The sequence below is a fragment of the Bemisia tabaci genome, chromosome 6 (assembly GCF_918797505.1).
Source record: "Bemisia tabaci chromosome 6, PGI_BMITA_v3".
Classification (NCBI taxonomy): Eukaryota; Metazoa; Arthropoda; class Insecta; order Hemiptera; family Aleyrodidae; genus Bemisia; species Bemisia tabaci.
This window is the reverse complement of record NC_092798.1, coordinates 41,743,382-41,756,315: the sequence shown is the minus strand read 5'-3', so window position 1 is coordinate 41,756,315 and position 12,934 is coordinate 41,743,382. Positions and strand designations below refer to the sequence as shown.

At 39.6% G+C, this 12,934-nt stretch overlaps 1 protein-coding gene across 1 annotated transcript in view; it reads left to right on the top strand.

The window, feature by feature from the left end:
• Nucleotides 1-12,934, top strand: part of LOC109036419 (uncharacterized) — a 685,415-nt gene that overhangs the window by 96,527 nt on the left and 575,954 nt on the right. Inside the window, exons 3-4 of the mRNA XM_019050621.2 lie at nt 2,617-2,810; nt 5,219-5,264. Coding sequence (XP_018906166.2) covers nt 2,617-2,810; nt 5,219-5,264 — 240 coding nt within the window. The remainder of the gene's footprint in view (nt 1-2,616; nt 2,811-5,218; nt 5,265-12,934) is intronic.

The following is a 12,934-nucleotide window of genomic DNA, read 5'->3' as shown; positions in this document are numbered from 1 at the left end:
CGACAGTAGTTGTAGTCAAGAATGAGGGCCTAGCCTAGACACATTTTGTCACTGATGTACAATCCGACAACTGTCGATTCATGTTTTGTAACTTAGCAGATTTACGTAGCCGGTGTATAAATGTGTATTGGCCCTTGATATGCAGAATGCATGGCACTATCACTTGTTGTATACTTTTAATTTTGAAGGCTCTTTGGAGGTCCGCATCCTAAAAAATTTCTCCCACAGTATTTTTTTTAACTTGTCGTTGTGATTGGGCGCCAATTTCTTTCAATTGAGTGATCATCTTCTTTTTTTGTCAAATAACTAGTTTGTGCAACAATAAGACTGAAACTGACTGTAACTGAAATTTTGTCTTTTTAGATATTTGGTTATTTTGTATTTATTAGATTGTATATTTTCACAGCCCTGTGATAAGAAACTTTGGAATGCATGGTTGATAAGTCGTTTAGCGAGGCTGCAAAAAATTTGCATTTTTATATCTGAAATTGTAGGTAATGGTTTTGAATATCGAATTGCGATATATTACACGGTTAAGATAGGGCTATATGTCTTGTCGTATGTGTGCCGTCTGCCCACGTAGCAAATGGGAGGCGAAAATGGAAGTCATCAGTGCATCGGTGAGTGTTGAACGTGAAAATTGCGCGGGCCGCGCAAATTTCGCGATCATCGATGTGTCGGGGCTGAGCATCCATCATTTTCTATCTTTTTTTGAAGCTATGTGAGTTGTGATAAAGTACATAATTTTTTTGTATTATATTACTGTATAAATAGTGTAAAATTTGTACAGAACTTTGTACAAAATAGTTTCTTGTAAAAAGTGTGGACTACTGCCACGTCGTTTCCATACAAACTCCCAATACGCCGCAAGTACCACAAATGCCCATGTTAACCAAATCACCTCATCATCCATTTTTTAAGGACACAATTTTTAATTCAAATCAACTTACTTTATCAAAACTCCAATCGTTTATCAAATAACATATATCGAGTCATTTTAACAAAATCAAAGACGGCATAATATCATTTATCACACAGCCAAAAACCTAACCTAGAAACCACGATGTTTACAAACTCAAATTGGAGAACACTCATTGGTCCAATAATAAAAATTGATTTGCCGCCTTTTTTCTTTGCAAGCAAAACGTGTGAACATGTCTGAAAATGGGATCGGGCGTCAACACTCAACGATGCACTGATGACTTCCATTTTCGCCTCCCATTTGCTACGTGGGCAGACGGCATTAGACGTTTACGGTTTCCTTGGTAACCTTTGTTTGCTATCAGCTGATATCGAGTAATATGACTAGGAAGCTCCAACCACTGGGTTGGAGCTTCCTAGTTAACCGCGAAAACTTTAAAATTCAAATTTTCAAATTTTGAACGTAAAGTACATTTTTTCCATCGCGAGATTAAAGCACAGACAAGTTTTGAATTATTGACTGTATCACCATGATTCCAAAAATACACTACACAACATAGCATTGGCTAACAATAAAACAATATGCAATAAAATAAAGTCATGACAAGGAACATAGCCGAAAATGGCGCCGATTCCCATTAACCAACGCGCGGTCTCTCCAATGTAACATGGTCCAATGATACTCCCCAGCTGGGACCGTCCGGAATAGCAGCTCTAGTGCAAGCACCAGAGCCGCTAAAAACGCTGTGATTCTTCGAATGTTGCCTATTTTTTACGACGGCATATTTATTTTTGAGGGAAATTATGTATGTTTTCCCCTGAAATTTGCAGATGTTTTAGATTGATTTAGTGAAGAGAAATATGTTGGGTTCAGATACCAAATCTGCCGCTCTAAGGAAAAACGTTATGTGATTCTTCGAATGTTGCTAATTTTTTCACGACGGCATATTTATTTTTAAGGAGAATTTTGTATATTTTTCCAAGAAATTTTCAGATATTTTTTAGATTGATATGTAAGTAAAGTTTTTTTTGAATAGTCGGGTTCCGCAGCCAAATCTGCTGTTCTAAGAAAATATGCTGTATGATTCTTTGAATGTTGTCGACGACGTATTTATTTTTGAGGAAAATGATGTATATTTTCCCACAAAATTTTCAGATTTTTTAAATTGATTTGTAAAGAAAAAAATTTTTTTGAGACATTGGAAGAAAATCTTTCGCAAGTTTCTTGTATTTTTCGTATTTTATGCTAGGAAATTGGGCAATGTCTAAAGGCTCATACGGCGTTTTGCCGTGGCCTGCGGGTCGATTGTTGAATCGTTATCGAATGATCTCGATCGATAAATCCCTATCTTCACAATGCTATATATCGATCAAGGTCATTTGATAACGATTCAACAATCGACCCGCTGGCAGTAATGCCAGTTATGACCATTTGTCTTAAAATTATACAACGTGATAAACCTGATCACCTAGAAAAATCGTGATATGACGTCGTTTAGTCTCTTTGAACACATACAATTATTCTTCTCTGTATCACAAAAATGTCACTTCGCCTCATTCAGTTTTTGTAGGAATCCATCTTCTGGGAAAAGCAGAGAATTTTGTTTCGTGAGCGACCATCGACCTTTAACATCTTCGCTCGAGTATCTCTCCTCCAGACTTACACTTGACTGATCAAATCGTTATCTGTTGCAGACGAGGACCGTTTGTTCCGTTTGACGGAGCAGCTAGTGGCCGGAGAACGAAGCTTTGAGACGACTCTCCGTTCTGCCAAAGAAATTTATGCCGGCTCATCGCACCGTCTCGAATTTTTCATCGAGGAGGATTACAGACTCATTTTCGACAACGTCTCTGACCTCGCCGACGCCTCCCACGAATTTTCGCAACAGGTATGTCTACGACGCCAATTAAAAGCGGAATACATTTTACGTCATAGTACGTGAAAATCGTGGGAAACAAGCTTAATTGTTGCAAAATTAAAATCCCAAACGTTTCGACTGAATGAGTCTGTTGCACACAAGAGTTACAGCCGGCATGTGTAGACTTTTTGCAGGACTTTTAGCACGCCAACTGGATAGACTTGATGTGGGTAAAATCGGGCAAAAATCATTTTTTAGTTCGCCAGAAATGTCTAATTTCCACTCCTCAACACACAATTTTTGTATTGCACATTGCTCATTTTCTAACTTACCGCGTTTGCAGAAACACTTTTTTCGATCGTCAAAAGGCCAAATAGACTGCATTTTGCAATTTGGATCTATACATTCTGGCTCATCTGAATAAACACTTATGTGCATAGGGAAACTAATTGCACATACGTTGTTTTTAAACCGGGCCGGAACTTATAGTTCCTAATTGCAAAATGTCGTCCAAATCAGGTTTGCCCAAAGAGAAGTGAGAAAACTTATCCTGAATAAGCTAGTTAATAAACATTCTCACAAAATGTTTCTCGCATGTATTTTTAATCATTCAAGCATTTGCTTCGTTCTCATTTCTTAATGTTGCCTCCCCCCCCCCCCCCCCCTCAAAGTAAAAATCTACTTACAAGTTGTAATCTCATGTGAGATCAACCTGTGGCAGTCATGCGATATGGCTTGTTTGTGAAGTTGAAGTTCCTTACATCTCTCTCTAGACAAACCTGATTACCAACGGTGAAGAAAAAGGGCCCTCAGATTGTGCGAACTACGCGTTAAGGAGTAGCTTTTAGATCTTTCTGCAAGCTAATTTTCGAAATTCTTGTTCAAAGCTATAGAAAAAGCAGGTAAAGCGAAAATAGAACGGTTCTATCGGCGGAAACTGGTGGTTGCAACGAAGAAAGGAGGCATGCCGTAGACTAATGAACGGCAATCCACTAGAGACCTAATATTTTGTCCATAATTTTCCCCGTCAGTCTAGAGCAACCATCCGTTGTAACCTAAAGGATTGCTTCATTTTTCTTTTGTCTTATATATCTATTACTTTATTTATTAATTTCGACAGTTACTTCGCTGATGTGCCGAACGTGGTTTTTGTCCGATTTTACTCACATTAAGTCAATTCAGTTGTTGTATCGCTTTTGTACATCAGACCCATCATGCAGTTATTTACAATCTGACTTTATAGAGGGACGAAGGAATAAAATAATCAAATAAAAACTCGTTTGGCTCGGAACCGAAGAAACAAACACTGAAAACATGATGATGAATAGACTTCGACACTTATCGATGCGCTCATAAACCGAAAATCAGCGCTAATTAAGAGATCGAAGGACGTTCTAAGAGTTTCCTGGTATCAATCGGAATAGCTCATCACAGACTGTTTTTGCAGTTTATGAACACATCGTTATCTTCTTTATTTGTGTGTCATCCGTAGTTATTTTTTCGACCCCTCGTCGCATTAGATTTTTTATTTCATTTTGTTTTTATGTTTTTCCGTTTCTTGTAGAAAAAAAAAACAGATAACTTCCCAAAATGTCACGGAAATATCTTGGCGTAGTATAACGCAATCTGACATCGTAAGTGTTTTTTTGCAATCTATCATGATTGTAAGGAGGAAAAAATCCGTAATTTTTTCTACTAATTCGTTTGGATTTTAGTCTCTTCTGGTCAAATTTGCAAGAGTTGGATTGGTTATTTTTGTGCAAAAAATTGAGAGGATTTAAACAGACGTGGTTGAGAAGACTGAAGAGCCATAAAAATATTGCGCAAAGAAAAATACCCAGTACGCCAGAAAAAAAAATACGTCAGTGATTCCAATGTTTTCTCCCACTGGTTGAGCCTCGCTACAAATCGCCTTCAAAGACGTGGTAGGCAATCTCATACTGGGAAGCACGAATAGTTGCATATACAATGCGTTGAAGGAGTTTCATAGACCAGCTATGAATTGAGTGCACACAACGAACTGTTGGTTGTCCTATCTTAAATCCTCTCGTGTAGAACACGTAATTGAAAAGTCACATTTTTTGTGCCTTAGATTTTGAAATAATTATTTCTAAAGTCACAAAGTTTTCTCTCTCCAATTGTTCTTTAAATCACCCCTCGTTTAAATATGGCTCTCCATTTCAAAAATTTGAATCTCGCCAAAGCGTGTTTCCATTTTTACTCAAAACACAAGTATAAATAAAATAATTCACAGTAGGTATAGGCCGAGAATTTACAATGATATGAGCATGCCTCATAAACGTCTTCAATTTTACCATCGTACTTTTAGAATTCCCTGTGCGTTATGAAAATTTTCTCTTCAAATCTTTTTCTTCTAAATACTGCACTTTTCAGTTCTTCAAGAAAGTGTAAAATCTATTTTTAATATTAATTTTCAGATGGCAGATGTCTTGAAAAACTGGGAAACTGACGCTAAACAAATCGGTGAGTCTTTAATGTTTCACATAATATTTGTGCCTCTAAAAACATGTCAGCATGTGCTTTTACTTCTTTTTGAATTGATTTTCAATGAGATATACTTTTACGATGGTCACTATTTTAGTTTCTTCCTCAAAGTGTTAAGTGAATGCTGTATAAAGCTGTGTGACAAAATTCACGCAAACAGTCCTCTCCCTACCCTTCGTGTTTTGCTGTTAATTAAATAAGTTTAAATTTCAAGTCTATATCAGCCTAGCCGGAGTGTAATTCATAGAGTGTATGCTTTTTTGTCTAAATTAAAATACCTCCGTCCTCAGAATCCTCTGAAAGAAAACTTTACCAGTAATTTTTTCTTTGTTTACCGTTAAATAAAAGTGAGAAAACGAAGCTAAGAAAACTCTGGTAATCTCCAACTTTTTATATTATTTGCTCAGTAGGCTACACTACTACAGAAAATGTTTCATTTACTATCAATAAACTTCAAACTGTTAACGCCGTCAGAAAATGTTCCGCTCCATAACTGGATGCAGAAATTGGTGCTGTGCGGTGCTCGCATTCTCCTAAGAGCTACGTAGAGTATATGAGTAGTTTGTTGCATCCTCGAAAATTGAAGGCGTTCTTGGCGCTCTCAACTTGGCAGTTGTTCACATCATACTTCTATGCATAGCTCTTCTCCATACGTCTTGCAGTCTATTCTATACTGGATCGCAATTATTTATTTTTAAGTCTTACATATGTGTAGCGATAGTTCTGAGGGGTAGAAAATTGAGTTTATCGAAGGAAGCAACGATGCAAAGGTCGGAATGAATGATGATGCAAAAAACTGATGTCATTTTTTGTCACCTCAAATGACATATTTTCAAATTGAATTTTTTGTGGTCGTTAAACTTCGAATTGTCTAAACAGAAGACCTTTCTACGCTTAACATTTTCCCAATCCATAGAGATAAGAAGCAAACATTGTTATTTGGCCACATGGCCCATATGCTGAGTTTTGTTGCTATGGAATGATGAAAGTTGTATTTAATACTCGAAAAAGTTAAGCCTGGTTAAAATAAAGCGATAGAAGTTATCTCATAGTTAGAAAGAGAGTAAAAAACTATGTAGAATAAAGTGAACTTGAGTAAGGAAAAGAAAAGTGACTGTCCTTTTGTTTTTGATGTATTAGCATTTGGCCGGTTTAGTATGCACACGACTGAAGAGGCTAAAGCGAAAGAAAGATTGAGGGTTAAGTTTTTAGCTTAAAATTTTTTGGGGGAAAGGATTTTTGAAAATTGGAAAACCAATTTGAGAAGTAGGAAGGCTAGTAATTTTCTGTATTCTTGTTGACTCCTATTTTGGTTGAAGGATAAAACTTCACTCACGAAAAGAGAGGAGTTGGAGTTTTAAAATTCACAAATGAGCGTGTATAAGATTTTCAATACTATTCAGATTGCGCAATGCGCAATTTTGTTTGTTTGTAAGAAACCGAACAAACTCGCGTGGACCTTTACTTGTACAGAAAAAACTGCGTGCTTAAGACTTTTCAAGCGGAAATACGAGTATAGCAGTAGGGCTTTCAAAATGTTCTGTTACAAATAACACACGTAATCGTATAATATTGGTAGCATTGGAACGCATTCATGTTCTTGTTGCCAAGAATCTTTTGGTTTTAGATTGCTTTACATTTCTTTTCATTATGCTGCCGTGCTAGGGAAAAACGACGTATGAGCATTCGAATGTTGCCAAATTGCCTATCAGGAAACATTTATTGCTGAAAGATTTTATGAATATTTTTCCTTGAAATTTTCAGGCACATCAGATCAAATTATGAGCGAAACCCTCCGAAAAATTCCCAGAAAAATATTTACAAATTTTCCCGAAAATTCGTGATTTATCGAAGGAGATTTGGCAACACCTGAAGGCTCATACGGCGTTTCTCCTTAGCACGGCAGAATGTAGGTTAAACTAACGCGCAGATTCCTCGTTTCCCGAATCGCACGGTTTCCTTTCGCTTATCGCTGCCCGAAAGATCCAGCGGATTCTAAAAGACAAAGCCCTTAGGCTTTCACCGGTCAAAAGAGATTCTTCGGCCACGGACGGGAGAAGGGTGGACGTCGGAACCTTTCGTACCCCCCGGGCCCCGGGCACCAGATTCCCTGATTAGTCAAAACGATTATGGCATTTAAGGCCATAAATTTCGCGTTGAAAGGTTCGCTCACGAACTTAATAGGTTTATGTAAGAATTATTAAGAAACATATTTCTTCCCGGGCGGGATACGGCGCGGGCGCGGCGGCGGCTCGGCTCTCCACACACTGGCAGCTGGAAGGACTGAGGAGCCCAAGGGAAGCGGGAAGGAAAGGGGCGAAGGGGCGGCTCGACCATATTTAAGAAAGTAAAAGTGACCCGGGAGCTCGGACCGGATCGCACGGGATAGGTTGCCGGATTTTGGGCTATTTCCCCGAAAACCCCCGCGTTTACGTGCAAAATGAGTTGGTTGTAAATTTTTGCAAGAGCAAAATTGTATGTTACCTCGTAGGAACAGTGCCTCAAAACTTACGATGAGCGCAACGGAGAAGTCTGGAATTCACTACCAACATTCCAATCTGCATAAGAAATTTGGGCACTTATAAACGATAAAGCACATTGGAAAAAAAACACATTGGATCTCGAGTTCAGACTCTTGAAAACATTGACAAGAAAAAGGACTCTTGATTCAGTCAGATGAGTCAGATTTAAGCTCAAATGAAAAGGAAATTCGCTCAAATTAAGAGGCTTGGTTCTTGAGTTAAGCTTAAATCTGATTGAATCAAGAGTATTTTTTCTTGTCGATGTTTTTAAGAGTCTAGACTCTAGATCCAATGTGTTTTTTTTTCCAGTGCACACAAAAATAGCCCGAATATACGAGTAAATAAAGAGGGCATTGAAACATGGGTCAACAAGACTGAAACATTGAAAACACTAAAAGGCAGGACGTTTTGAGCTGTTATCAGCTCATTTTCAGGTGCAAAAAACACAAAGAATAATTTTCTTTAAAAAAAAAAAAATAATATAAAATAAAAATAAGGTCTTCACTCAATGTTTTATTTATTTTTTGTGTGTTTTTTGTGGCCGAAAATGAGCTGGTAAAAGCTCGAAAAGTCCTGCTTTTTAGTGTTTTTAATATTGTAGCCTTGTTTAAAACCATATTTTAATTTCCTCCTTTATTTATTCGCATTTACAAACTGAAAACCTTAAGGCAAAGACATAAATGAACAGATTAATTGAAAAAGGGCGTAACCACGCACCATAACTCAAGTTTTGAGAAAACATGAAAAAACAGGATTTCTCACACAATGGGTCACTAAACCTTGTGTTTATTATTTACTCTTCTGGCAGCACCAGGTGAGTAGTTTACGTGGTGATTTATTGCGTATTTTTGGAGCCAAAATCCCGGACAAGCCCGCTTTTAAAACGTCCGAAGACTCGAGAGAATTTCAAAAGCAACGGGATGGCGGATAACGATGGAAGTTATCTTCTACGGCGGTCAAATCGCCATCTCCTCGATTTTTGTCAAAATAAAACGTATTTCAATGCGGAATATTTCCTTCTTTACGCCGAATAACATGAGTCAGATTCGATTATTTGATTCTACATTCCGAAGATATGGTTTTGACTTTCCCATTGCTTTCATTTCCGAAGAGCAGGAAGACATTTGACGGAGGTCGTAGAAACCCATGCTTGCCTCTAATTGTCTGATTGGTGCCGGATGACAGCATTCGGTGAGACGCGAAACTAGGGCATCTTAAATTTGTGGACATTTTGCGCCTTTTGCACTGAGTATTTATCGGTTTCCGAGTTACTTTTTTCGCGTATTTAATGGGCGCATCCTATTCTATACGCGTCATTTACCTTCAAAAAATGTATTGGCAAGCCAAAACTCGTTCATGGTTTATGGGCCCATTCTTCATATAGACGCTATTAGTGGCGACGTCATCATAGGGATTCTCCATTATATCGAATTGGATCCAAACAAGAACATTGGCATAACCTCTTTCAATGCTCTCAATGCGAAAAAATCGATATATATCGCTTTCCTGTGACGTGGCACTAATAGCGTCTATTTCTCTTGGAAAAAAATAAACCAATTTTCTGCGTACCATCCGTGATAAAACCACGATCACACGAGCAGCGGCCCGATTATTGAGACTACGTAACCCCGACACGACAAAGATAACCCTATCTTAACCATCCAATAAATCGCAATTCGATGTCTTATCAGGCTGCTTTAAACTTTCAATAATCGGCCCGCAGGGTTGAAGAAATTGAGCAAGAAATAAAAAAATGTCAAATTTTGGCGGCAATTGATACGCCCCTCTTTCACAAAACTGCTCACTGCTGCTGTTGTTTTACGGTGTGATATTAGGGCTCATAAATTACGATTCTCAACCCTATATATAACCCTATCTTAACCATGTAATAAGTCGCAATTCGATGTCTTATCATGTTGCTTTAAACTTTCAATAATCGGCCCGCAGGGTTGAAGAAATTGAGCAAGAAATAAAAAAATGTCAAATTTTGGCGGCAATTGATACGCCCCTCTTTCACAAAACTGCTCCCTGCTGCTGATGTTTTCCGGTGTGCTATTAGGGCTTATAAATCATGATTCTCAAATTGTGCACCTTTGAAAAGGGCATGACTGAGTGTGCAGGAAACTCGGTGGATGGGTGCGGCAACCTGCGATGAGCTTCGCGGGGGGATTCGCGCATGCGCGCGATGCAAATTATTGCTCGTCTCTTGCCCGGAGGCCGCGTCTGCCGCATGCCGCCGCGCCGCGTCGCGAGTCGCAGTCGGTCAGACTTGGCCAGGTCAGATCGGCCGGTCTTCCGCTCCAGGTTTGCCACTCATTCCCTTAAACCGCATTTCAGGAAACACTTTCGTGCGTATTTATAGTAAACACAGATACAAATTATTGCGAAGCAGCAGTGCTCCCATTCCATGACCGTCAAAAGTTCCGGAATGCCTTATAGATTTTCTCAAAAGTTCCGGGAAAGATCCGAAAAATTCAAAGATTCGGAACCTTTCGGTAATTTCAAATGTTCCAGGCAAAATTCAGGAAAATCTCAAAAGTTCCGAATTTTGAAACTATAGTTCCGGGAAATGAAAGTACTGCTATGCCGTGATAGCCAAAAGAGCCGTATATAAGTGCAAAAATGAAGTTTTGAGAAAATGGGCTCAGAAGCGTCTGACCGGACAATTTTTAAACCTTATTTCAGAATGGCACTTTCCTGCGGATTTAGTAAACACAGATAGAAATTATCACGAAGCAGCAGTGCTTCCATTCCATGACCGTCAAAAGTTCCGGAATGCTTTTTGGATTTTCTCAAAAGTTCCGAGAAACTTCCGAAAAATGCAAAAGATCCGGAACCTTTCCGTAATTTTAAATGTTCCGGGGAAAAGTCAGGAAAATTTCAAAATTTCCGAATTTTGCAATTAGTTCCGGGAAATGTGAGAAAAACAAGAGCGGAAAACAGGAAACAAGGCTAAAATACAGCAGTAAAAAACCCGAGACGTTTCGACTCAAAACTGAGTCGTTTTCAGTAAGAAAATAAACTAAAAATTAGGAAATATCGAAGGAAAAACCTATAACCTACATGTTGGTGGCCGAGATCCAGGAAAAACAAACGAAAAAACTGGTTACAGGAACATCGATGCCGACACCGTTGACCAAGAACCATCCACACGGAAAAGTCCCAGGGTGTCTTATTGTTGTATTTTAGCCTTGTTTCCCTTCGTTTTTTTCGTCTTTTCCCTTCGTTTTTCTCCGATACAACTATTCCAACTTCTGAGAGTGCGATTTGCAAGCCCGCCTAACTGAAAGCAAAATAGTTGAGGAACTCAGTCGACTTCGGCCAATCCCTCATTCATATGGCTCATTGTCAGTAGCGGTAGACGCTAATACCACATTCGAACTTCTGAGAGCGTGCATTGCATACCCGCCTAACTGAAGGCGAACTAGTCTAGAAACTCTCTCAATTTGGGCTGAAGGCCGATCTTGAAGCGGTATTTCCGGTCAAACGATTGTGAATGCGCCGTGGTCGTGGCACATACTGTCGTTTCCCTCACAAAAGAACGTAACTACATCAATGTTGCCGAATTTTTCCTCTCAAATTGAATTTTTATCCGAAAAACTTGGAATCTCTAATTGAAATTTCATTGATTTTTCTCCTGATTCATACGAAAATCAGACGAATTTTAGACACAAATTTCGAACGTAACATAACGTAACTACATGTCACTGTCGCCGACTTTTTCCTCACAAATTGCGTTTTTCATCAGGAGAATAAATTTTGGAATCTCTAATAGAAATATCACTGATTTTTCTCCTGATCCATGCGAAAATCAGACACAAATTTCAAACGTAACTACATGTCAATGTTGCCGAATTTTTCCTCACAAAATGTTTTTTCATCAGGAGAATTTTGGAATCTCTAATTGAAATTTCACTGATTTTTGTCCTGATTCATACGAAAATCAGACAAATATATAAAATATTCGCAGGTATTTTCTCCTAAAAAATTGAGCTAACTGAGCCGATTTTTCAACCTTGGAATGGAGTTAGGTTCCTTCGTCCGGGAAACGACGACTCTATTCCTGCCAGTGGTGTGGCGTGCTTTGCGATGTATCGATTGATCTGCCATTAAAACCTATGGAATAGGATCGATAAACAGGGTGTTCGCAACGAGTACCCTAAAAATCGATTCTTTACCGTAGTTTCAAGTGGGGATATATCGACAATCGCTCATCCACGCTTCACGCTTCGCCACTGATTCCTGCGCATGTCTACGTTCCATTTAGCGGAACGCACTTCGAACCCAAAAAAATCATAAGAGATATTTCAATCGGGCGATTTACCGCCGCATTCTCAATCCCGCCGAACGATAAAGCACGTGACCCGACACGACAGCCCTCGCTGCCAAAATCTCCTTCGCAGGAGCGTTGGCACACATTGTTCCCGCAGCGATAGTGTCCCGGTCGGGAACCCGTCAATGCTGCCGTGCTAAGGAAGAACGCCGTATGAGCCTTCAGACGTTGCCAAATTCCCTTTCGAAAATCGAGAATTTTCGTTAAAATATGCGAACATTTTTCCTCCGATTTTCGGAGAATTTTTTTCGTAATTTGACCTGAAATTTCTGAAAATTTCGAGGAAAAATCTTCATAACTCCCTTCAAAATTAAATCTTTTCCAAGAGGAAATTTGGCAACATCCGAAAGCTTTTACGGCGTTTTTCCTTAACCCGGCAGAATTATCGGACTTGCGACTGGGCCGGCAAAAGACTTTTAGATGGGACATTCGAGTGAAAGTCCTTTCGGTGCGGCGCGGTGGCATCCGAAGCCAAAACCGCGTATCCGCAGGCGCTTCCCTTGGTGGACTTGGGTGGTTGTTCCTTCGAGCGCGCTCAAAAGTCCAGAGGGGGTGCGGTGGCCAGTTTTATCAGCTCTTTAGCGGTGCGCCACGGCGGAGTAATCGAGAAAGCAATCTAAAGTAGGGTACCGGTAGCCGCGCGGCTGCGGTTGTGGTTGTGGTCGTGGCGCTAGGATTTATGCCCTGGGTGCCTTTTTGTCGTTTCGCTCTTTCTGGCGCTGGGCTCTCCGTGTCCCCGGAATGCCGCGCGCCTCCCGCTTTGCCTTACTGACCCACACCGCCGGTTGCCGCTT